Below are 27,498 nucleotides of genomic sequence, written 5' to 3'. Positions count from 1 at the left end.
GAATAACGAACGCACTCCTAACTTGTAGTTCAGACCTAGGTTGCTTCGGGAGTAAAGTATAATGATTCCATGCATGTTTTGCAAAAGCAAAAAAAATTACATGTAATGCAAATCAGAAGCTTAAAACATTGATATTTATGTACGTAATATTTAAAAACAATTTAAGCAGAAACTTAGATATTACGTCAGAGTAATTGAGAGATTAAAATTGACATAAAGCAGGGACATAACAATTAGCATATTTCTTAAAGATCAGATATTATTTACAAAAAATATAGCAAAAACGCGAAAAGATGCATTTATGTGAAATATAAATTAAATTTTTGTCAAATTTTGATTTCAAATAGTTAACTGGTATTTGATTGGTATAGGTTGCAATGTTACACAGACAATTTAATACCGAACGCATTTCACGTAAAGACACTCAGTTGATATATACTGCTCTATACCTTGTTGCTACCGATCACAACAACAGACGTGAAACCTTGTCTGATGCTCACATGACCGATACAGATCAACCGTTTGTAAAAGAAAATATTATATATAATTACAAATTTTAAAATTATTTTGACTAGAAATGCTAAAATAATAGCAACTTATAACTTTCAACAACAAATATATACAACAACCGATGTTTCTACTGCCTTACAGAACCCATTAATGTTGATTTTGATCAGAGATCACAATCTCAGTCACGTGTACAATAAACGTACAATGCAATGTAACTTAATCACATGACTAACTACGATTTTGTCACATTAACGATGCATTAAGTAATGTGTATAATCGTTGTCAATTTTCGTCATTCCAAACGTACAGTAATCAGACAGTTGAGTGTACAAAGTCATTACAAGCTCTATTTATATAAAAAGTTTCAAGTCTAAATCATTCTGCGACTGATACGTCACATTAATGTACAGAATGCCTGCCCGAAAATAACATCGACAATAATGTTTTAGTTACACCATCACACAAGAACGAGCTTAAACTACGTGACACCTACAAACATTGGATTATTTCATTTATAGTAATATTCACTGATTTAGCAAAATACCACTTATAACTTTGCTATTATTGATCAAAATGTAAACTTTTGGACTACACTGTTTATTGTTGCTCCTGTCTGCATTTTTCTTTTCCAACTGTCCTGTAGTGCGACAAACTATTAATATCGCTTGAATTTGCATTGATGCAGGATACGGCATGCTGGTGACCAAAAATCTAAAATTATTGTGTCTGTCACGCTTACAATAGTGTTGTTCATGTATGACGTATCTCCATGTTGTTGCCTTAACCTAATTTTCAGATATTAAAGCATAAATGATACTTACAAAAATTAAAAAATGCAGCTACTAGTTTGAGCAAATTAAAAGCATAGCTTTAAATTTAATTTAGAATCGTTTGCTTAGTAATTAACTATAGGTTACTCTGTTAATTAAAAAGACTCTTACATAACGTATTTCTACTCGTGGTAAACCAAAGTTAACCTAACTGCTGTAATTGTTTACCTTCTTAGTACCAACCACGAAAAGCAGTTGCTCTTTATGCCTCGGCTTGGTGTAATTGTTTATATATATACAAGGATCCGTGGCCCGTCCTTCGTACGGGCAAGATACTGTAGTGTAAAGATAGGTCTGTGGACACGTCACGTGCATCTTTGTTGCGAGGTCCCGGATATTCTGAATGAAATCGAATCTTGTTCTTCGCGCTTGTTTCAATCGAAATCGACTCACTCCCCGTGTAGCGCTTGCTGCAGAGAACGTGTAGGTTGGATTCGGTGAAAATGCAATCAGAATTTGAAGAGAAACGAAAGTGATAAAAGAAGTTTCGTCGGCAAGAGATATTCGATCGCTCGAAGCTTTGCGAAGGACGACGATGCGTACGGTCTACACAGGACTGGTGCGGGCGTGTGTTCGAATGAACTGGAATGTGTAGCGTTTGCCTCGTCGAGAAATTTTACGCGAGGGCCACCCCTCGAGAGGGAACCCGGTGCAAATGTTTTAATTTTTTACGCAAACCTTCCTCTGCGCTTGCCGAGTGTGCGTACCGATTTCGATTGCGAACGGACAAAAGACGTGGCCCCCAAACGCGAACACACACACACACACACACACACACACACACACACAGACAGACAGACAGACAGACAATTTGAGCTTTATAGTAGATATATATACATATAAATTTCCATTTTTGAATTAGTTAAGTATTTTGTAAATATCATGTTTGGAGTTGTCTTGCTCCTCAGACTGTATATATATATATATACATACATACATATATATCATGTTTACGTCAATGATCTAAAGATTGCAATATCACATACAGTAATTTGACCAGAACTGATAGAACAGTACGTATGTAACTAGCTATTGTAGCGCCCAACTGCATTGAGTTGATATAAGAACATGGTACCTAGAGTTTACTGTATACAAACAGTAGCGCAGCAAAACATTAGCAAGCTGGTATCTAATTTCTTGACTAGAAGCAAACTAATCTTACTTTAATAAATTACCATAGAAATAATATCAATAGAAATATTGACATGTACGTACGGGATATTTGGAAGGTGGTGTTCTTTACAGATATCACGCCACGTTCGTGCAACTTGCGCAAAAAGACAGAGAACTACAGTCTGTGCTGATAAATGTGACTATTATCGGCGAGATTGAAAAATTTTACCACAATTTTGTTGTGCCTTGATAGAGTAAGAAGTTCTCTCCTCGTAAAGTATGGTGAATTGTAGTACTATGGATATCAGTCATGTTGTACCTATATTATGTTCAGATTCAGCAATGCTAGACAAGCACTTGTCCTTTTATCTATTTGTCTTTCGGGTATCTAAAATTTCGGGTACCTAGTTGCATTTGTATTGTTCTAGCAGTTCTGGTCAAATTATTGTATGTGATATGGCAATCATCAGATCATTGACGTAACCAAGATGCATATATGAAGTCTCGAAAGTAAGACAACTCTAAACATTTTATTTACGAATTACTTAACTAATTAAAAAATTAAAATTTATGTGTATATTTATATGTATAAACAATCACACCATACCGAGGGAGAAAGGGTCACTGTTTGTCGTGGTCGGTACTAAGAAAGTAAACAATTACAGTAGTTAGGTGTATTTTAATTTACCACGCGTAGAAATGCGTTTCGTCAGTGTCTGTTTAATCAAAAGGTAATCTATAGTTAATTACCAAGCAAACAATTCTAAATTAAATTTTAAAACTTTGATTTTAATTTGCACGTAATAGTAACCGCATTTTCTTAAATTTGTCTTTATATTGTATCTGTCAGGCTTACAATCGTGTTAGTTATGTATGACACTATCTGCATGTCGTTGTTTTAACTAATTTCAAAGTTTAGGTCACTAGTATGCCTTATCCTGCGAGATCGAAAATTCTAGTGATATCGATATTTGTCACACAAAAGGACAGTTGACACAGCAGAATACAGACAGAATGAACGATGAGCTCTGTAATCCAAACTTTTATATTTAGATTAATAATAGCAATGTTATAAGTAGTCTTTTGCTAAATTAGTAATATTAATATAAATGTAATGATCTAAACTTGTTCTTTTGTGATGGTTGAACTAAAAGCATTATTTTCGAAGTGAGACATTTCACGTAAGAATTTGCTTTTTGATACGATATTATTTCCAGGTTAATGTGACGTATCAGTTGCAGAGTGAGTTAGACTTGGAACTTTCCATATACCTAGCGCTTGCAATGACTTGGTACAGTCAAATGTCTGATTACTGCACGCTTGGTATGAAGAAAAATTGGCGACGATTATATACATGACCTATTGACTTGTCAATATAAAAAAATCGTTGTTCATCATGTGATTAAGTTACATTCATTGTATGTTTATTGTACACGTGATCGACACTGTGTAATCTCTGATCAAATTCAACATTAAATGGCTACTGCAGTGCAAAAATTAATAATAACTTTTTGAGCTAAATTAATTAAAAGATGTACATATGTAAACTTTACAAAAAATAAAATTAGATGTTTTTGAATGTAGCGAGAGAATAAGAGCAGTTGAAAGTTACTTCCGTTTTCTATTTCCGGAATGAGGCGGATTATTAGCACATTGACCTCATTGGAGGTACCCTATCCATTGTTGTGATACATGAGTATGCGGCGTTGTGTCGCAGCAGGCTACAACAACTCTAGTCAGTCTGCATGGATTTAGTGTATTTCGATTTCCAAAAGATCCTCACCTTCGTAAAATGTGGGGAAAACAAGTTCGACGAACAACGTGCCTCATAAAGGCAGTAATGCCGAAAACATTACTGTGACAGCAGAAAACTGTTTTGGACAATCAAATGTTACCATAGGTCTTGCAAATGTTTAAAGTAAGTTTACGTTACACTAAAGAATTAACATGAGCAAAAAACCCATAGCTAAGGTATCCGTTTGGACATCACAGGCACTCTAAGTACTAAAAACTATAAAATATGTACTCCACCTGTTAGTACTTTAAATGCGCCCATTACTTTCACATTGTAAGATCCATCTCCTGTTTCTTCATATTTGATCGATGCAACGACACAAAGTACTGCAGAAAAAGAGATCAATACAACTTCATCAGGTAACAATGTATGACCAATTTTTAGTGTACTAATATTTTAAACCTTTCTCTCTTTAGGGTTTCCAATTTGGGCGTATGCAATTATTTCTATTTTTAGTATTTTTTTTGTTATATTTATTCTCTTTCTTATCATATTTTTGTTAGAAGTAAGTTGTGGTATTCTACACGCATGCACCCTCTAGTTACGTGTTGTCATACATTATTGGATTAGAGAACACATCACACAGAGCAGCAAGTCAACATTTACACATATTTGCCAAATAATTACTATATTAAAAATAGTGTTTTATTGATTATTCATAGAATCAGAACCTATCGTTTGATTAACAGCATCTAAGGATATATAGATATCCAAACAGAGTTGGCTAAAACCTAGGTCTGTTCATCATCGCAAGATTAATCATGGCTATTAACTCGTACAACAAGCGTAAACAACGTTTTCGTAGCCCAGTCCAACTTATAGCCGCATCAAAGTTACCTGATTAATAGCCAGACGATATGTTTTCTTTCGAGGAAACGATCATGGATCCGTTGAGATTGGCGGCACTCGATGATGCATTTGCCGAACCAGCGAACGCTAAGTTGTTGACCATTGCGTGAGGCGTTGGTCATAACATGGTTAATTTTTGTGAATTCGTGCAAGTTTCTTAAAGAAGTGCATAAAGTGTTTATGGAAACCGTCACCTGCAGCCAAAATTAAGTCACGTTTTCGTCTAGATCAATGGGATTTTTAGACTTTTCTCGATAGCAAATTTGATACCCCGTCACTACACCCCAAATTCGATTCGAGTTTGTATAAAAAGAAGTCTTGACAGCCTCTCTGTGGTGGTGAAACGATCTCCAGCTGCAAACGTTTGCAAACAGTCAGTCATATATATAGAAGTAACCGATGGATGTCATTTCCTTTATCCATAAATTACATTTCTATAATAAGGTGTATTTCAAAGATCTGTTTCTATATATGATTTCTTGCTTATGTTAAAATGCATATTATACATAAAATAATTATTAGGTTACTATTGAAATAACACAATTGACTAGTTACAATATATAATTAATTAGTTACAATCTATAATTAACTATTTAGAACATATACTAACTAAAATTACGTTAGTGAGGGAGCAGAGAAGTCATCGAATCCAACGAATGAGGAGTCTAGCCATGTCTATGAATACATAACTAATAAAGATCAAGTGAGGCAACTAAGACTGGAGTCATCTTATGTTGAACCATCCGATTTTGCTATTCAATGAAATCCAAACTACAGCGCTTCAGTTCAGTTTTTCAGTTGGCGCAACAATGTTTTTGCTACGGGTGTTTGCACTTCAACTTCATTTGATGACAAACACCCGCTTAATTAACTTTAAAGGAGCTAGTGTAGAACTGCATGTCTTAGCTTAGGTTGTATCGGGAATAAAGTATAAAATGATTGCATGCATTTTTGCAAAAAAAGAAAAATTTACATGTAACGCAAATTAGGAACTTGCACCGTTAAAATCTACGTACATAAAATCTAAAAGGCGATTTAAGCAACAACATAATAAGTGTTGCATTGTCACTTTTGCTTTCCGAAGACATCACAGTTTGTGTATGTTCACGCCTCTCTCCTTCCACATCAACAAGAGCTTCTTCCAACAACTGAAATTGAAACGATTACTCATTTATTTGTTTGTTTTGGTGATCAAAACAACAGGCAACTGCGCTTACTTTAGATAAAATTTAGCTCTTTTTTGCTGTTAGAAGACAAGCCTCTTCTTCTTTCGGGGCGGTTGCCAGAATCAACCTGCTGTACGAAAATGGTTGGTACTACATCAGACTATAGCCTTCCCTCTTGCTGCTGAATACAAACCTTTGAAACAACTCCGGCTCTTTCTCAAAACAGTGTTCTTCGAAGTGACAGCTGCAAACTCCATTGTGCTCTTCCCACCCGTCTCCTAGAGTACTTGGTTGTTCGTCGAACTTGTTTTTTCCACATTTTACGAAGGTGGGGATCTTTTGGAAATCGAAATACACTAAATCCATGCAGACTGACTAGAGTTGTTGTAGCCTGCTGCGAGACAACGCCGCATACTCATGTATCACAACAATGGATAGGGTACCACCAATGAGGTCAATGTGCTAATAATCCGCCTCATTCCGGAAATAGAAAACGGAAATAACTTTCAGCTGCTCTCATTCTCTCGGTACATTCAAAAACATCTAATTTTATGTTTTGTAAAGTTTACATATGTACATCTTTAATTAATTTAGCTCAAAAAGTCATTTTTAATTTTTGCACTGCAGTAGCCATTTAAGGTTGAGTTTGATCAGAGATCACACAGTGTCGATCACGTGTACAATAAACATACAATGAATGTAACTTAAATCACATGATGAACTACGGTTTTTTCATATTGACAAGTCAATAGGTCATGTGTATAATCGTCGTCAATTTTTCTTTATACCAAACGTACAGTAATCAGACATCTGACTGTACCAAGTCATTGCAAGCGCTAGGTATATGGAAAGTTCCAAGTCTAACTCACTCTGCAACTGATACGTCACATTAACCTGGAAATAACATCGAATCAGAAAGAAAATTCTTACCTGAAATGTCTCACTTCAAAAATAATGCTTTTAGTTACACCATCACAAAAGAACAAGTTTAGATCATTACATTTATATTAATATTTACTAGTTTAGCAAAAGACTACTTATAACTTTGCTATTATTGATCTAAATATAGAAGTTTGGATTACAGAGCTCATCGATGATTCTGTCTGTCTTCTGCTGTGCCAACTGCCCTTTTGTGTGACAAATATTGATATCGCTACAATTTTCAATCTCGCAGGATAAGGCATACTAGTGACCTAAAATCTGAAATTGATTAGAACAACGACATGCAGATAGTGTCATACATAACTAACACGATTGTAAGCCTGACAGATGCAATATAAAGACAAATTTAAGAAAATGCAGCTACTAGTATGTGCAAATTAAAATCAAAGTTTTAAAATTTAATTTGGATTTGTTTGCTTGCTAATTAACTATAGATTACCTTTTTGATTAAACAGACACTGACGAAACGCATTTCTACGCGTGATAAATTAAAATACACCTAACTACTGTAATTGTTTACTTTCTTAGTACCGACCACGACAAATAGTAACCCTTTATCCCTCGGTATGGTGTAATTATTTTATGCATATAAATATACATATAAATTTTAATTTTTTAATTAGTTAAGTAATTCTTAAATATAATTTTTAGAGTCGTATTGCTTTCCAGACTTTATATATACATCTTGTTTACATCAATAGTCTGATGATTGCAATATCACATACAATAATTTGACCAGAACTGCTAGAACAATGCGTATGCAACTAGCTATGGTATCGCCCAACTGCATTGAATCGATAAAAGAACATGGTATCTGGAGTATTCTGGTTACAAGCAGTAGTGCAGCATAGCATTAACCTAGTCGGTACCTATTTTTGGAATAGAAGCAAGCTAATCTTACCTTAATAAATTACCATAGAAATAATATCAATAGAAATAATTTACATGTACATACAGGATATTTGAGAGGTGGTGTGCATTACGGATATCACGCCACGTTTGTGTGACTCGCGCAGAGAGACAAAGATCTACAGTCTGTGCTGATAAATGTGACTATTGGCGGCCAGATTGAAAAATTTTATCACAATTTTGTTGTGCCTTGCTAGAGTAAGAAGTTCTCTCTTTGTAACGTATGGTGAATTGCAGTAATATGGTTATTAGCCATGTTGTACCTATATTATGTTCAGACTCCGCAATGCTCGACAAGCACTTGACCTTTTATCTATTTGTCTTTCGGGTATCCATTGTTGTTGCTATTTTGGAGTCTGTCGCTAGTAAGCAAACAGTACTTTGTCGAAGTGATAGCAAAGGTATATCGTCATGCGCATGCTTGGCTTGCATTTGTAAAATTTGCGAAACGGCAGTCTTTCTGTAATCGTGCATTGATTAGGAAATTACTAATTTGTTACTTAACTGATATTGATCAGCTGGTTTCTTTATAGATGTCTTGCTGTACAAAAAAAATATTACGCTGTACAGCCTTGTTGGATCAGATATCGCATTCGCACCACATATATTCCGAATAAATGGAAAGCAAAATAAGGTACCGTCAAAGAAATACACTTGGACCGTCAACGCTTTTGAAATGACTGTTACATATCGGTGGCATACTGCAGACAAAACGTCAAACGGAATAAAATATTGAGCACTATTCAAGTCGTTTTACAGAAAGCTCAAAGTAAATGGTATTACAAAGGAATACGATGATATGCGCCTGAGATATACAGTTGTGATACCTAAATCTATGAGATTTCAATCCAAAACGGCGACTTTACGTGTCGGTGGTAAGCTAAGTTATAATTAAAAGAAATAAATAGTTCATAAATAATTAATATATTCTTTGGAATATTTTAATGTTTAAAATGGTATTATTACATAACTCTCACTGTTAGGTATATTATCCTGAGTTATCAAGGACATATCTCAAAAGGTTTTTGGAGTGCACAAAAATCGATCATTTTGACCCCGGGACGTCATGCATGCACGTTCTTGATGCACGGTTGCTACGGATACCATCATTTGATGGCTTTGCAGTTCTGGGCAATGCTCCGATGAACCTAAAAATTCTATCTCAGCCAAACATTAAATACGAGCGTCTCAGTGCACGGTTTTAAGTTTTTACTATTTATTTTAGAAGTAAGGTTTCTAGACATGCAAGCTAAAATTTATTGCAAGCTGTTTTCTTCAAAAATATTTTAAAATTTTTTTTGCTGTTTTTAATTTTAAATAGAAAGACCCAATTTTATCTAAATGTTTAATAATATACTGATTAATGAATTAATAAAATTTTAATATTTGTTGCTAACTATTAATACATTAATTTCAGTTCAAATCAAGCATTGAAACTGTGTAATAGTTTTGTGCAAATAATTTGATTTCGAACTTCTTCTGCTCTTATGATACTACCACTTGGCTAGTCGTTGTAAATCTCTCCAATAACCGTATGAGATACGCCCCTGAGAAAATATGTTCTTTTACTAGTTATTAGTAATAGAATATAATTTTGCACTTATACAGATCTTCCCACAATTTCAGAACAATCCATTATTCTGAGTGAATCAAATTCTTGTGTAAAAGCTTGTTTCAATGTTACTGGAAGTCCCAAGCCTTCTCTGAAAATTCATCAACAAACCAACAAAATGATCAACAGTTCTGTTGTAATAGACGAGAACTGCGTCTACTTCATGCCTCAAAATGTCAAAGATGCCGAAAAAGTTACTTTGGCAGCAGAAAACTGTTTTGAACAATCAAATGTTACCATTAGTGTTCCAAAATTTCAAAGTTAGTTGACTTTACACTAAAGATTAATATGAACGAAGAACCCATAATTAAAGTATTCGTTTGCACATCGCAGGCACTCTAAATCCTCAAAACGGTAAATCAAATACCCTACCTATTAGTACTTCCAATGCACTCGATACCCTCAAACTGTCAGAATCATCTCCTGTTTCTTCATACTTAATCGGTGCAACGATACAAAGCACTGGAGAAGAAAAGGACAATAGGACTTTATCAGGTAGTCATGTATGATCATATTTGACCAATATTGCAAACATTTCTTCTTCAGAATTTCCAATTTGGGCATCTGCAATAATTGCCATTTTTAATATTGCAGCGCTAATACTTGTTGTCTTTCTCATCATATGTTACGCTCAAAGTAAGTTGTAGGATTCTACATGCGCAATAGATCCTTATTCTTTGTCCTCCATTGTTTGATTAGAGAAACGACCATCAAGAGCAGAAAGTCGAGAATCAAAGTATTTATACATTTGTTAAAAAATAGTTTTCTAAATTTGACCACTTCGCTAAGGACGACGTCTTGATGGAATCCGAACCAACTGTGTATGCAATACCAATGAAGAAGCGAGCGGTGGTATCAAATTTCATTAAAGATTCTGCAACTGTAAAAACAAAAGAGCAGCCATCAATGGTCCTAGCAAAGCAGAATGCCTTAGATTCTTCGCCAACTAACCCACCCGAATATCTTCTTTACTCGAATTTGTCTCAAGCTGAGACCAATATGGCCTCTCAGATAACTCAAACAAGCAAATAATTCTAATGCATACAAACAAGTCACAATAAAATCGTTCTTGAAGCAAATTTCATATATAAACGTTTGAATCTCTTGGCAATAAACAGTAGACAAAAACAGCCGGTCATGTCTACTAGACCTCTGAAGTTTAGCTGGTAACATTGCGTTACCGTACGTATTAAAATCAATAGTAGTGCAACCAAAAATTACCTAATTTACGTCAATTAAAACATCCATATATATATATATATAACGTCACAAACGTCAAGTTCAACAGTACTCTAAGCCAGTTATGCGTTTACAGCTACCTTCTCATTCTGTAACTGTTAGTTGCTATTCTTGGCATTTATCAATCCTATTTCATTTAGGGCGTCAAGCTTGACGAGTCTGAGTTACTTTGCGAGGAAGATGCACAAGCAATGTATGCCACACCAGTAAAGACTACAACGGCAAATTCACAGCCCAAAATCGAGTACGACAATACGATAACAGTTACGCAGAAATCGAGCCAACAAGGCTACGACGTGCCAGCTCCTCACATTACTCATTCAACTGCTCGTTCTCCAAATACGAGGCACGAAGACAGCGCCGCAATGTCGTCGGTAATTCAAACACACAAACTATGTCATAACATGAAAGTATATTGCAGTAATTGTTGTGCATTTTAGAGTTTGGAATATGCTGAGTTGCAGTTAGGAAACAACCCGGTGGGCCCTGCAGTTTTATCTGCTGCTGCTGTCACGTATGCTAGCATAAAAACATAACTATGAATTTTACTCTTAGCTAAGACGCTTAGCTAATAAGACTTTTGAGTCGGTTCTTTAACGATTATGCAAAATTTGAGTAATTTTGAAATACAAGTATAATTTTTTGTCACTGGTTAACTCCAGGGTACACATTTCTATGGCCTTCCTTGAATTGTTAGACTCCGACCCCAAGAATATTTGTTTCATCTAAGCTTGTAACATAGCAACAGGTTCTCTTCGCGATGTAAGCCAATGTATACCGTAGAGTGCATGAAGTAAGTTCAGTAATGGGTTTCTAATCGGCTAGTCACCTTCTATTCCAAAAGCAGGCGTTAGGTCTAATAAATTTACAAGGGCGGTGGAGCTGGAGGATGCAGAGCCGTATAGATACGGCTGTGGGGGGATGACGGGGATCGGGAACCCCCAACTTTGAGAGCAACCTCAATTTTTGTAAGCAAACAGTATCCTCGTATTACATGTATGTAATCTGATGTATTTCATGCCCCGACCGCAAGTTGCGCGTGGATCCGCCGCCCCTGTATCCCTACTGCTAAGAATATCGGTACCAATCGCCCTGACATCTGTTCCAGAAATAAGAAAACAAACCATAGTCTTCTTATTGATATCAGCCGTTCTGCTGATGGTAACATCGCTAGGAAACAGGCTGACAAACTGACGAAATACAGCGACTTGCGGGTGGAGGTAAACCGCATGTGGCAGTGTCGGACACTTGTTGCAGTGGTGTTGGGATCGTTGGGCACAGTGCAAGCAAGTATTTCACGGTGACTGGACATTATTCCAGGTCATCACAATCTGCAGCACTTACCGAAAGCAGTGCTTCTTGGATGCAGTCGGATTCTACGTAAAATTGTGTCTTCTGTTCTGACATGCAGCCATGATGGTCTGAGCACCTCTGATGCATGGTTTGGTTACGGTGCTTACAAAAGACCTTACAAACCAGACTAATCTGATTAAGCACGACAACAATAATAATAGGCCGTGGCTTAGTGGTGAGCGACAATGACTACCACTCCATGATTTGAAGGTTCAAACCCCAGTAACAAAATTAAGTTGTTTGTCTTTCCTTCTCATGTTTCTCTAATTTTAGTCCATGGCACTATGACTCGTTTCAGTCGTTGGGGAGTTGACGATGACGTTTAGCGCTTTCCTGGTCGTCATTGATATCCAATAGGCGTGCTGGTCACGAGTTTGCGGTCACCGTAATGCCTGCAATCTACAACGAATTGGCTAGTCATTGATCGCCGTGTGAAATATACAGAAACATGTACCCTGCTGAGTTCACCTGCCGGGTTAGTGGACTCTCAGATGAGGGTAAAGACCCCAATTGAGAGGCAAAACGACTCATAATAATAAAATAATAATTTTTCTCATTAATAGTGCAGTTGTAAGCATAAAACAAAAACAACATTAACGGAAACAAAGACACTAAAAAATTGACTACACATTAACTAATAAACAAACAGAAAGCAATAAATGGTAGTAAAGAACTAAAGTTATTTCTTCCTTCAAGTCTCTGCATGACCATGCCAAAAACTTAGCTTTTTTTGCTAATAGAGGGTTCTCCCTGTTTGCCACCGACGAGCTCCCCTCACCAGACTATTAGCTGGATACAGTGACCTTTTCATGGACAATGTCTGCTGCTTAGATAATTATCTTCTCGGACGCTTCATTATATAAGTCACCCAATCTTCTTGACTTGTATAGAAAAGCTCTCATTCATAACATATTTATATACCTATATTCTTAAGGCTATATATTAAAAAATATAGCTAGCACTATGTACGCAAAAAGTCACATTACAATATGTACGAATGCCACACAAACGCGAAGGAACATATCAAACAGTACCACAAAGCGCACACTCAACACTGCAATGGTCATTGACTCAATAATAAACTGTTCTCTTGCCTTGATGGACCAAAAAGAGTTTACTGCTTATTATGTCTGTACTTCAGGTAGAGGTTCGTTTCTATCTCCGTCAAATGGGAAAAATACTAAAAACCAATACCCTCTTCAAAAACTAATAGTTTACATACCAGCACACGCTGATGGGGAGTTGTCGTCACACGTCGACTATTCACGTGAGCAGCATATATAATCACTTACCGATTGATGGTGACGACACCAAACTACCTGCAATATTTGCTAGCAGACATCTGTCAGGAGTACCTCGAAAGTCCAACACAAGCCCCATTTCTGTTAGTTCTCGGCCACCAGCACGTCTATACCGTTGTTTGCATCTGTTTGTAGTGCACGACTCGAGGCAACATGGCGCTGATAACAAACCAAGCTCTCTTATCTAGCAGCGTGTGTCTTTTATTATAGACAGTGGTGAGTACTCGCGTGATGGGCAACAGAAAGGTGGACAACTTAGATATTGCCTTCTTGGTGGACGTCTCTAGCGAAGAGTTTCGCCAAACGTGCAAAGTGCAGCCGATCGCCAACAATAGCCAAGTTAGGATGCTCGTTACCAATCACTACGACTCCTTTTTTCACAACACGAGCTACAAACTGCGTGCATTCAGCTTGGCATATTTCTACAATCACTGGAGTGCGGCCACTAACTTTCCCCTCGAGACTCTGCATCATGTCGTTCTATTCTTGGGATACTAACTAAAATTATGTTTAGTGAGGGAGCAGTCAAGTCATCGAATCCAACGAATGAGGAGCCTAGCCATGTCTATGATTACATACCTAATAAAGATCAAGTGAGACTGGAGTCATCTTATGTTAAACCATCCGATTTTGCTATTCAAGGACATCCAGCCTACGGAGCTGCAGTTTAATTTTTCATTTGGCGCAACGATGTTCTTGCTGCAGATATTTGCACTTCAACTTCATTAGATGATAAACACCCACTCAACTTTAAAGGAGCTACTGTAGACCTTTTTTAGCTTATGCTGTATCGGGAGTAAGGAATAAAATGATTCCATGCATGTTAGCACAAACGGAAACATTTACATGTATTAAATGCAAATTAAGAGCTTGCACCATTAAAATTTACGAACATAAAATCTAAGAAACGATCTAGTTAAGCAACAACATAGAAATAACGTCAGTATAAGTAAGTGATTAACAACGAGCTTAAGCATGAAGCATGGACATAACAGTTCGGATATATTTTAGACAGTACACATTATTTATAGAATAATTAGCAGCAAACAAGAAAATACAGTTATATGAAAATTCAAATTAAATCTTTGTCAAATTTTGATTTCAAATAGGTAACTGGTAATCTACTACTTAAGTTTGCAATGTTACACAGACGATTTAATAGCGAACGGATTTCACGTCCGCTAAGGACACCTAATTGACATATACTAGTCTATACCTTGTTGCTTTGAAACCTTGTCTGATGCTCGCATGACTGACAGTGATCAACCGTTTGCTAAATGAGATATCGTACATAATTTCAAATGTTAAAATTATTTTGACTAGACCTACTAAAATATTAGCAATCTATAACTTTCAACAACAATTATATACATCTAAGCAACAGATGTTTTTAATTTTTTAAAGAACCCATTAATGTTGAGTTTAATCAGAGATCATAGTGTCAGTCACACGTACAATAAACATGCAACTCAATATAACTTAATCACATCTTGAACTACGATTTTGTCAAATTAACAAGGCATTAGGTCATGTGTATAATCGTTGTTAATTTTTCGTCATACCAAATGTACAGTAATCAGACAGTTGAGCGTACGAAGTCATTACAAGCCTTAGATATATGGAAAGTTCCAAGTCCAAATCACTCTGCGACTGATACGTCACATTAATGTACAGAATGCTTGCCTGAAAATAAAATCGTATCAGAAAGCAAATTCTTACGTGAAATGTCTCACATCGACAATAATGTTTCTAGTTACACCATCACACAAGAACGGGTTTGAACTACGTGACACCTACAAACATTGGATCAATTCATTTATATTATATTCACTAATTTAGCAAAATGCCACTTATAACTTTGCTATTATTGATCTAAATATAAAAGTGTGGACTAAAGCGTTCATTGTCGATTCTCTATGTAATTTGTTGTGCTATCTGTTCTTTTGTGTAACAAATATCCATATCGCTGGAATTTGCAATCCCACACGATAAGGCATGTTGGTGACCTAAAATCTAAACTTAGAATATTAAGGCAAAAACAGGCACTGTTATACATAACTAACACGAGTGACAAAAAATTGGATATTAAATCATACATAGTATTTACAAAAATTTACGAAAATGAAGCTACTAGTACGTGAAAATTAAAATCAAATTTTTCAAATTTGATTTGAAATCTTTTGCTTGGTAATTAACTATACATTACCTTGTTAATGCAACAGACACTTACCTAACGCATTTCTACGTGTAGTAAATTAAAATGCACCTAACTGCTGTAATATTTTACCTTTTAGTACAGACCACGACAAGCAGTTGCCCTTTATCCCTCAGCATGGTGATATTGTGTATACATATATATATATATATATATATATATATATATATATATAAATTTTAATTTTTGAATTAGCTTAGCATTCTGTAAATATAATGTTTAGAGTTGTCTTGCTCCCCAGACTGTATATATACATACATCTTGTTTAAGTCAATGATCTGTTGATTGCAATATCACAGACAATAATTTGACCAGAACTGGTAAAACAGCACGTATGTAAGTAACTAGCTATGTTATCGCCCAACTGCATTGAGTCGATAAAAGAACATGGTACCTAGATTTTACTGTATACAAGCAGTAGCGCAGCAAAGCATTAACCTAGCCGGTACTAGTCTACGCTGGTACCTATTTCCTCGACTAGAAGCAACCTAATCTTACCTTAATAAATTACAGTAGAAATAATATTAATAGAAATATTGACATGTACGTACGGGATATTTGAAATGCGGTGTGCTTTACAGATATCACGCCACTTTCGTGTGACTCTCACAAGGACACAAAGACCTGCAGTCTGTGCTGATAAATGTGAATATTGGCGGCGAGATTGAAAATTTTAATCACAATTTTGTTGTGCCTTACTAGACAAAGAAGTTCTCTATTTGTAAAGTATGGTGAATTGCAGTATTATGGTTATCAGTCACGTTGTACCTATATTATGTTCAGACTCAGCAATGCTCGACAAGTACTTGACCTTTTATCTATTTGTCTTTCGGGTATATATTGTTGTCGCTATTTTGGAGATAGCCGCTAGTGAGCAAACAGTACTTTGTCGAACTGATGATAGCGAAGGTAAATCGTGATGCGCATGCTTGACTGGCATTTGTAAAATTTTGTAAGAGAGTGAGACTGCAACGTGCACCAATTAGGAAGTTACTAACGTGTTATCTGACTGATATTGATCAGCTGGTTTCTGTATAGTTGTCTTGCTGTACGAGAAGAAAATTACGCTGTACAGTCTTGTTGGATCAAATATCACATTCCGAGCACATAAATTTCCAGGAAATTCAACGAGGCTTGTACCGTCTGAAAAATACAGTTGGACCGTCAACGCTTTTGGAATAAAAACAAACAGATATCGGAGATTCTTCTATAGGATTTACAGGAACCTCAAAGTAAATGGTATTACAGAGGAATACGATGGTATTCACCTAAGATATACAGTTGTGCTACCTAATTCTAAGAGCTTTTCTTCGAAAACGGCGACTTTACGTGTCGGTGGTAAGCTAAATTATAAACCTAAGCAATAAATAATTAATAAATAATTAATTTATACATTGAAATATTATAATGTTTGAAATAGAATAACAGCATTAACTCTCATTGTTATGTATATTATCCTATGTTATCAGAGGCGTATCTCAAATGGTTTCCAGAGAGCTTGAAAACCGATCTTTTGTCACCCGGCGTTATGCACGCACGTTCTTGATACGCGTTTGCTACGGATACCATAATTTGATTGTTTTATAGTCCTGGGCAATGCTCCGATAAACCTGAAAATTCTATCTCAGTAAACAATTGAATACGACCGTCTCAGTGCACGGTTTCATGTTTTACCATTCAATTTAGACCATGTTTTCTGGACATGCAAGCTAAATTATATTGCAAGCTGTTTTTTTTCAAAAACATTTTAAAATTATTTTGCTGTCTTTTAATGTTAAATAAAAAGACATCAATTATATCTACATGTCTATTAATATACTGATTAATAAATTATAAAGCTCTGATTTTTGCTAATTATTCTTAGATAAAATCATTGTTCAACTTTGGCGTGCAAATTGTGTGATATTTTCGTGCAAATATTTGATTTGAACTTCTGCTGCTCCTGTAATACTACCGTTTGGCTAGTCGTTGTAAATCCCTCTGATGACCGTATGAGATACGCTCCTGATTAAATATATTTTCTCTTACTAGTTATTGGTAATAGAATCTAATTTTTGCACATATACAGATCTTCCCACAATCTCAAAACTATCGACCAATGTTATGAGTGAATCAAATTCTAGCGTCAAAGCTTGTTTCAATGTTACCGGAAGTCCAAAGCCTTCCCTCAAGATTGATCAACAAGCCAACGAAATGGTCAGCAGTTCTGTTGAAGCAGACGAGAACTGCGTCTACATCGTGCCTCAAAACGTCAAAGATGCCGAAAATATTACTGTGGTAGCACAAAACTGTTTTGGACAATCAAGCGTTACTATTACTGTTCCAAAATTTCAAAGTTAGTTGAATTTACACTAAAGACTTAATATGAACAAAGAACCCATAAGTAAAGTATTCGTTTGCACACGGCAGGCACTCCAAATCCTCAAAACCTTACATCAAATACTCCACCTATTACTACTTCCAATGCACTCGGTACCCTCAAACCGTCAGAATCATCTCCTGTTTCTTCATACTTAATCGGTGCAACGACACAAAGCACTGCAGAAGAACAGAACAATAACACTTCATCAGGTATTCATGCATGATCAAATTTGACCAATATTTCAAACATTTCTTCTTCAGGATTTCCAATTTGGGTATCTGCAATTATTGCCATCTTTAGTATTGCAGCGCTACTGCTTGTTGTCTTTCTCATAATATGTTACGTTAGAAGTAAGTTGTAGTATTCTGCAAGCCCATTAGATCCTTACTCTTTGTCCTTCATTGTTTGATTAGAGAAACGACTATCAAGAGCAGAAAGTCAAGAATCAAAGTATTCATACATATTTGTTAAAATAGTTTTCTAAATTTGACAACTTCTTTAGGGACGATGCCTTGATGGAATCAGAACCAACTGTGTATGCAATACCAATGAAGAAGCGAGCGGTGGTATCACCTTTCATTAAAGAGTCTGCAACTGTAACAGCAGAACAGCAGCCATCAATGGTCCTAGCAAACAAGCATGCATTAGACTCTCCGCAAACTAACCCACTCGAATGTCTTCTTTACTCGAATTTGTCTCAAGCTGAGACCAACATCGCTTCTCAGGTAATTCCAACAAGCAAATAATTTTAATGCATGCAAACTAGTCACAATAGAAACGTTCTTGAAGCGAATTTCAGATACAAACATTTGAATCTCTTGGCAATAGCACTGCAACCAAAAATTGCATAATTTACGTCAATTAAAACATCGATATATATGACGTCACAAACGTCAAGTTTAACAGTACTCTAAGCCAGTTACGCGTTCACAGCTACTTTTCCATGACGTAACTGTTTGTTGCTATTCAAGCGAATTATCTATCCTATTTCATGTTAGGGCGTCAAGCTTGACGAGTCTGAGTTACTATGCGAAGAAGATGCACAAGCAATGTACGCCACACCAGTAAAGACTACAACGGCCAATTCACAGCCCGAAATCGAGTACGACAATACGTTAACAGTTACGCAGAAATCGAGCCAGGAAGGCTACGACGTGGCAGCTCCTCACATTACTCATTCGACTGCCCGTTCTCCAAATACGAGACACGAAGACAGCGCCGCAATGTCGTCGGTAAGTCAAACACAAAAACTGTGTCATGACATGAAAATGAATTGCTGTTATTGTTTTCAATTTTAGACTTTGGAGTATGCTGAGTTGCAGCTAGGAAACAACCCTGTGGGCCCTGCAGTTCCATCTGTTGCTACTGTCACGTATGCTAGCATAGAAACATAACTATGAAGTTTACTCTTGGCTAAGACGCTTAGCTAACAAGACTTTTGAGTTGTTTATTTAACGATTATGCAAAAATTTGCGTAATTTTGAAATACAAGTAAAGTTTGTTGCCACAGGTTAACTCCAAGGTACGCATTTTCATGGTCTTCGCTCGCATTGTCAGGCTCCAACTTCAAGAAAATTTGTTTCATGTACGTTTGTAACATAGCCACAGATTCTCTTCGCGATGTAAGCCAATTTATACTGGAGAGCGCATGGAGTAAGCTAAGTAATGGGTATCTAATCAGCAAATCACCTTCTGTTCCAAAAGCAGGTGTGTGATCTAATAAATTTACAGGAGCTGTGTAGCTGGAGAAGGCAGAACCGTATAGATAAGGCTCTGGGGGGATGACGGGGACTGGGACCCACAACTTTGAGCGCAACTTTTATTTTTGTAAGCAAACAGTATCCTCGTACTACATGTATGTACTCTGATGTCTTTCATGCCCGACCCCAACTTGCGAGTGGATCCGCCGCCCTTGTATCCCTACTGCTAGGAAGATCGGTGCCAATCGTCCTAACGTCTGTTCCAGAAATAAGAAGACAAACATTACTCTTCTTACTTATATCAGCTGTCCTGCTGATGGTAATATGGCCAAGAAACAGTCTGAGAAATTGACGAAATACAGTGACTTGCGTGTGGAGGTAAACCGCATGTGGCAGAGTCGGACACTTGTTGTTCCAGTGGTGTTGGGATCGCTGAGCACAGTGCGCGCAGGTATTACACGGTGGCTGGACACTATTGCAGTTCATCACCACTTGCAGCACTTACAGAAAGCAGTGCTTCTTGGATCCAGTCGGATTCTACGTAAAATCGTGTATTCTGTTTAGACATGCACCATGATAATCTAAGCACGTTTGAGGCAGGGTTTGGTTGCGGTGCTTACAAAAGACATTACAAACCAGACTAATCTGATCGAAACGACAATAGTAATAACAATAATAATAACAATAATAATAATAACAATAACTGGCTTAGTGGTTAACGACAATGGCTACCACTCCATGATTTGGGGGTTCAAACCCCAGTGACGACAGTAAATTGTGAAACTTGTCTGTCTTTCTTTCTCATGTTTCTCTAGCTTTATCCATGAGACTATGACTCGTTTCAGTCGTTGGGAGTTTCTGTGGTCTGGCGAACGGTCCGTTGACGATGACGTCCGGTGCTTTCCTGGTGGTCGTTGATATCCACTAGGCGTGCTGTATCGAGTACGCGGTCACCGTATTGCCTGCAATCTATATCGAATTGGCTAGTCATTGATCGCCGTATGCACTACACGGAAACATGTACCCCGCTGGGCTCACCTGCCGTGTTGGTGGGCGCTCAGATGGGGGTAAAGACCCCACTTGCCCATTATGTCCCGGATATTGATGAAAGATGGACGTCCAGCTGTATCGCTTGTCTCAGAGATAGCTGAGGAGCACGTTCATTGTCGGGAAACCAGGACAGGGCTCGAAAAGTCGGCATCTGGAATCACTGGAGCTGTTTGGAAGACCAGGAATAGTTCTGGTCGTAGGGCGACTGATCGAACCATCTCTCGCGCGGCGTCTGATTTGAATTTGGCTTCAAATCCCGCTGACGAGACTACTGTGATGCCCACCGTTTCTAGCAAATCTTGTGTTTCGGCTAACAGGAACGACAATACAACAACACGACGGAAATGGACGCGACAAATGAGTAGGGAAGTGATGTTTTGTTATAACAGGTGCTGTTGTCATGCAAGTTCTCTGCTTTCAGAAAACCCATGCAACATCTGTGGTGTGAACGAAATCCTTCTCTGACTGACGTCTCTAGGCAGCGTTTGGCAGACCAGAAGCGATATCTCCTAACTTCTAGAAGTCTGACTGAATCAGACTTGGAGGAGATTAAACGTGAGGTCGTACATGATGGAAAGCCCGTCTCAGGCTTGTTATCTGTTACGAATAATGTTTGTCCTGTGTGCAGATGTCGGCGTTGGATGTGGTTTCTGCTCTATCAGCTGACAGTTTAGTTGTCACGCCTTTGTTTGACAATGTGTCACCTTGCATAGCTTCAGTCAGGATGTCGCCTGCTGCACGTGGTGGGAAACCTGTCGTGTCAATGATGCAAGAGGATCATGAGTTTGCTAATCACTTGAAAGATGGCTCTCTTGTTTAGTCAGTCATTGTTAACTCTAAGGAATGCTCATCAGCAATGGATAGTGGTGACATCCTATTCGTACATGACACTTTGGATTCAGTTCAGTGCAGTGCTCTCAGGGAATCACCATCCCCTTGTGACTCTGTAAGCTCTGATCTGATGACTACACATCCTAGTATAGCTTCTCGGCTAGAAAGGATGGAAACTGCTACATCTCACCTCAGTCCAGACTGATGCCAAACGGAGGATAATCTTTCGCTTGATAGTGATGCTGCAGTGGACCCTGAACTTCGTCGAGAGTTTCTTGTAGAGTTGCAGAAAGTCAGGCAAATTCCTATCTGTAAGAGACGACGCCTTCCAAGGATCTCTGTGAACAGTGGAACCCTGAAGCTTATTGGTGATCTAAACACGATCATCAGTTTGTTGAAGGAAAACCAGATATGAGTGAATTCAGTTACCTGGTATACTCTGCTGCTTCACTAGTGTCCAAAAGGCGGGGCTTAAAGACGACGAAGTCAACCACTTCTCAAACACCGACATAGAGACGAAGGCTGGATATAGAGATTCTCACACTTCGACGTGCGATCTCACTGTTGCTGGAGGTTAGAAAGGGTTCATCGGGCATTCGTATGTTACATGAACTCTGACTTCTTCGGCATCGGTTGGGCATTTTCTGTTTGGAGAGTTGTGAGGTCTTGATTAATCGAATGAAAATGGAACTTAAGTCCAAGGTCGAGCGGACCAGGAGGCTGGGGAAGAATCGTAAGAGACTTCGCCAGAACGGTTTGTTTCAACGAGATGGTGGACTGTTTTACGAGAGCTGGATAAGCAGACTATCCAGGTCACTTCCCCACCATCCGAGTCTGGGATCGAACAGTATTGGGGTGGTATCCTAGAAACTGAGGTACATCACAATGAGTCTGTCTTCTAGCTGAGACGTCAAACCGATGGCGAGACGCACCGGAAAGATGAGAAGCAGTGGTTACCTATCTCAGACAATGAGGTCACATCGTCTCTCAAAAGGATGGGGGACTGGAAACCTCCTTGTCCAGACAAGGTTTATGGTTTATGGGTCAAGCGTATCACGTGTCTTTACACTGATCTGACTCGTAACTACAACCAGATGGTTGAGAATCCAGACTCAGTACCCGAATGATTGTCTCAAGGAATAACCACTCTGATTTCTAAGAATGACAAGACTGACCAGGCCAAAAATTACCGGCCTATCACGTATCTGTCTGTCTTCTATAAGACCCTCAACTCAGTCATCAGGCAGAGGATTGCAGGGCATTTGGATCAGAGACACCTCATGGCTCCGGAGCAGAACGGTTGTCGACAGGGATCTTTTGGTGCAAAGGATCAGCTTTTGATCAACAAACTGCTTACAGAAGACTGTAAGACCAGGCACAAGAGCTTGAGCATGGCTTGGGTGGACTACCAGAAAGCCTATGACAGCGTGCCACACAGTTGGTTGTTCCAATGTCTTCAGCTGCATAAGATCAGTCCAGTCTTGTGCGGGTTCTTGTCACGTGTGATGAAGAGTTGGAGGAAATCGATGGTGCTTTCTTGCGGGAATATTACTATCAAGACAAGGCTTATGCAGATCAGGAGGGGTATTTTTCAAGGTGACTCACTTTCTCCACTTCTCTTCTGTATGGCTCTCAATCCTCTGAGCAAGGAGCTGAACAGAACCGGTTACGGATACCGGATGACCACTGGGCATGGTGAGACTGTCAACCGTCAGCTTATCAGTCATCTACTTTACATGGATGATCTAAAGCTGTATGGCAGAAACTCTGATCAGTTGGATGGGTTGCTACACACTGTTCGTATCTTTTCTGATGACATCCAGATGAATTTTGGTCTGGACAAATGTGCTGTTGCACACTTTGTCAACGGCAGGCTATCTGGACACACACAACCCTGGAGTGACGGTAGGGAAAACAGACACCATCAACTGTCTGGAACTGGGTCAAGTCTACAAGTACTTGGGTAAAGATGAGAGTAACGGTATTCAGCACAGCATGATGCGGTTCTTCGGACTGAGTTGTATTGTCGGAACAAGATTCTAGCCATCAATGGGTTTGCACTACCGGTTCTCACTTACGGTTTTGACGTCATTCATTGGGGGTGCACGGACCTGCAGCGGCTCGATCGACGGACCAGAAAGCTTCTTTCTATGCACGGTGTCCACCATCCTGCTGCAGACGTTGACCGACTGTACGCTCCTTGCAGTGATAGGGGTACGGGGTTACAACAGATAGTGTCGACATATCAATCTTGTATTGTGAGGCTGAACTGTTACCTTGCTGACAGTTCTGATCCTTTCATGCAGATGATACGGGAGTGTGACTCTGGAAAATCTTCACACTCGATCAAGCGGATGGCTTGTCGCTTTACTGCAAAGCTTCGAAGGAGTCCTGCTTCGGACGACAAGTCGCAGAACTTACACAGGAATGCATCCATCTCGGTTGAAGGTGGCTTCGAGCAAGCGCCTGAAACAGATGCGAGACATTACCGTACGTGTTGCAATTCTCTTCGTGTGCGGTCCTGGAGCGGGAAGCCTATGCACGGGCAGTATCGCCGTCCCACTGAGCAACTGCCTGTGGACATGAATAAGACCTACGGATGCCTAAAGGCAGCGAATCTTCCTGCTGCAACTAAGGGACTGGTTTTTGCTGCTCAAGACCAAGCTCTTCAGACTCGGTACTATGAGCGCAAGATTCTACATCGTAATGTCAGTCTTACTTGCCGCATGTGCAGTGTAGGCCTGGAAGCAGTCGACCACTTGTGGCAGGCTGTAGTGCTCTGGAACTGACGGACTACACTAATCGACACAATCAGGTGGCCTCCGTCATTCACTGTGATGTTCATCGCCATTTTGGGGTTCCAGTGGAGAGCAGATGGTACCGTCATCAACCTGATAGGCTTGTGGAGACGGATGACATTACGTGATGTGGGATACCACCATCCCAACTGCCAGGAAGATCAAAGCCAATCGTCCAGACATCTGTCTCAGAAATAGAAAGACAAACACTTGTCTTCTTATTGATATCAGCTGTCATGCTGATGGCAACATTGGCAAGTAACATGCTCAAATGTTGGCGAAGTACAGTGACTTGCGAGTGTAGATAAGCCGCATGTGGCATTGTCGAACACTGTTGTTCCGGTGGTCTTGGGAGCTTTGGGCACAGTTCACGCAGGTATTGCACGGTGGCTGGACATTATTCCAGGTCATCACAACCTGCAGCAATTACAGGAAATAGTGCTTCTTGGATCTACTCGGATCCTTCGTAAAGTCATGTCTTCTCTCTAGACAGCCGTGATGGTCTAAGTACTTTTGAAGCAGGGTCTGCTTCCGGTACTTGCATGAGACTTTACAAACCAGACTGATCAGGTTAAGCACGACAAATATAATAATAATAATAATAAAGTCACCGCCGTGGCCTAGTGGTTAGCGACAATGGCTACCATTCCATGGTTAAGGGGTTCAAACCCCATTGACGACAGTGCTCTCCCCTCCCCCTCTCCCCCTCTGCCCCTCTGCCCCTCTGCCCCTCTGCCCCTCTGCCCCTCTGTCCCTCTGCCCCTCTGCCCCTCTGCCCCTCTGCCCCTCTGCCCCTCTGACCCTCTGACCCTCTGACCCTCTGACCCTCTGCCCCTCTCCCCTCTGCCCTCTGCCCCTCTGCCCCTCTGCCCCTCTGCCTCTCTGCCCCTCTGCCCCTCTGCCCCTCTGCCCCTCTCCCCCTCTGCTCCTCTGCCCCTCTGCCCCTCTGCCCCTCTGCCCTTCTGCCCCTCTGCCCCTCTGCCCCTCTCCCCCTCTCCCCTCTCCCCCTCTCCCCCTCTCCCCCTCTCTCCCTCTCCCCCTCTCCTCCTCGTCCTTCCCCCCTCCCCTCTCCGTCATCCCCCCTTTCTTCCTTCCCCCTTCCCCCTCCCCCTTCACCCTTCCCCCTTCTCCATTCCTCTCTCCCTCTCTCCCTCCCTCGCTCTCTCTCTCTCTCTGCGTGTGTGTTTGTTTGTGTGTGTGTGTGTGTGTGTCTGTTGTGTTGTGTTGTGTGTGTGTATTTGTTTGTGTGTGCGCGCGTTTGTGTGTGTCTGTGCGTGCGTGTGTGTGTGTGTGTGTGTGTGTGTGTGTGTGTGTGTGTGTGTGTGTGTGTGTGTGTGTGTGTGTGGTGCCATAACTCAGTTGGTTAAGAAGCCATCCATAGAGTGTGCATATGCGAGACTCACTAAAGCTACAAGTTCAAGTTAGAGTGATGACGAGCTATCACATAATTACCTTAGGAAATAAACTCACGAACAATGGTCTTGCTTGACTCAGGAGTATGAATGAATACATGGTCTTTGAATGGAAACATAAGCGGCCATCAGCTGCAATCCAGATGAGACCTCGGTTGCTCCTGCGAGTACTTGACCCAGCTCCAAGGTATGCCTAGCCCGGTCTCAGAGTTCTCCTGAGTAGCGCACGACAGCCGATGGCAGCTGTGGCTGGAGGAGTAACCATTTACCAGTAACTGGCAGCAGCTGCTAACGCTTAGGATTTTAAGTGTCTGTGTGTGCGTGTATGTGTGTGTGTGTGTGTGTGTGTGTGTGTGTGTGTGTGTGTGTGTGTGCGTGTGTGTGTGTGTGTGTGTGTGTGTGTGTGTGTGTGTGTGTGTGTGTGTGTGTGTAGCTGTGTGTATGTGGTGTGTGTATGTTGTTTGTGCGCGTGTGTGCACGTGTGTGTGCACCTGTTCGTGTGTGTGCGTGTGTGTGGAGGTGTTGCCAACCTGCAGGCATGTTGATTTGAGTTCCCAGCACACTTTCCATATAAGGTACAGTATCACGGTAAAGCGGTGAGCTCTCAAAACCACTCTGGCTAGGAAGAGAGAGACAAATCCACACGTAATCTTTCCCCACTATTCCCTGCCTGTTTGCTTCTAAGAAGACTGCATGATAAACCTCAACACGAGCCTCCAGTGACGTAACAATAATTGTCACTTTGCGGTCTTTTATGCCATGAATTGCCTCTTTATCGAACTGCTAAACGTAGCATTCTTATCCGAAATTGGAGCAATAATTTCTTCCTTGACAATAGTATAGTTAATCAAGCCGTTAAAATTTCGTAGCTGGTAGACCGCTTCAGTAGCCTCAGAAGTGTTGGAGACCAAAATCGCCAGATCCTTCCACTTGTAACGGTCGAGTATGCTGCCATCAACAAGTTCAAAGCCTTGAGACAGATTGTGAGAAAACATACGAGGTATCTTCTCTAACGCCGTAGAGGACTGCCATTTCTTGGTATGATAGTCCCAGCTAGTGCGCGTACATAAGCCAAGATCTTACTTCGTTGCTGACAGATTTTCCTCCGCGTTTGATGGTAGCGAGAGCAACGGGTACAACATCAGTACCAAGCATTATAGGACGCAAGAAGCACTACTGTTATGCCTAGCAATGACTGAATTATTGACTCATTCGGTAATCTGTTAGGTACGAAACAGAGCTTCTCTAACTACACTGCTCCTAATTGAAATCACTAGTCGCATAATTATTGGTTGTTCCAAGCGGACAATTGGTTGGCTGAGTCGGATAATTGGTTGTCCCAATCGTATGATTGGTTGACTGATTTGAATAATTGGTTGTCCCAAACGAATAATTGCGCGGGAAATACTGTAGTAGATTGTCCGTTAACGATCTCAACATGATTTTGATCTATAATGCTAGAACAGTATAATTACAATTACGTAACAACATCCCCAAACTGCGTTGAGTCG

The 27,498-nt window shown here is 39.5% G+C and overlaps 1 protein-coding gene across 1 annotated transcript in view; it reads left to right on the top strand.

The window, feature by feature from the left end:
* The window catches only part of LOC134177649 (uncharacterized), a 25,102-nt gene extending 10,812 nt beyond the window's left edge, over nucleotides 1–14,290 (top strand). Inside the window, exons 9-14 of the mRNA XM_062644424.1 lie at nucleotides 3,671–3,776; nucleotides 9,723–9,986; nucleotides 10,060–10,229; nucleotides 11,106–11,339; nucleotides 11,406–11,479; nucleotides 14,134–14,290. Of these exons, the coding sequence (XP_062500408.1) occupies nucleotides 3,671–3,776; nucleotides 9,723–9,986; nucleotides 10,060–10,229; nucleotides 11,106–11,339; nucleotides 11,406–11,479; nucleotides 14,134–14,290 (1,005 nt within the window). The remainder of the gene's footprint in view (nucleotides 1–3,670; nucleotides 3,777–9,722; nucleotides 9,987–10,059; nucleotides 10,230–11,105; nucleotides 11,340–11,405; nucleotides 11,480–14,133) is intronic.
* The last annotated feature ends 13,208 nt before the right edge of the window (nucleotides 14,291–27,498 follow it).

The sequence above is a fragment of the Corticium candelabrum genome, chromosome 3 (assembly GCF_963422355.1).
Source record: "Corticium candelabrum chromosome 3, ooCorCand1.1, whole genome shotgun sequence".
NCBI lineage: Eukaryota > Metazoa > Porifera > Homoscleromorpha > Homosclerophorida > Plakinidae > Corticium > Corticium candelabrum.
This window is presented reverse-complemented; position numbering and strand designations above follow the sequence as displayed.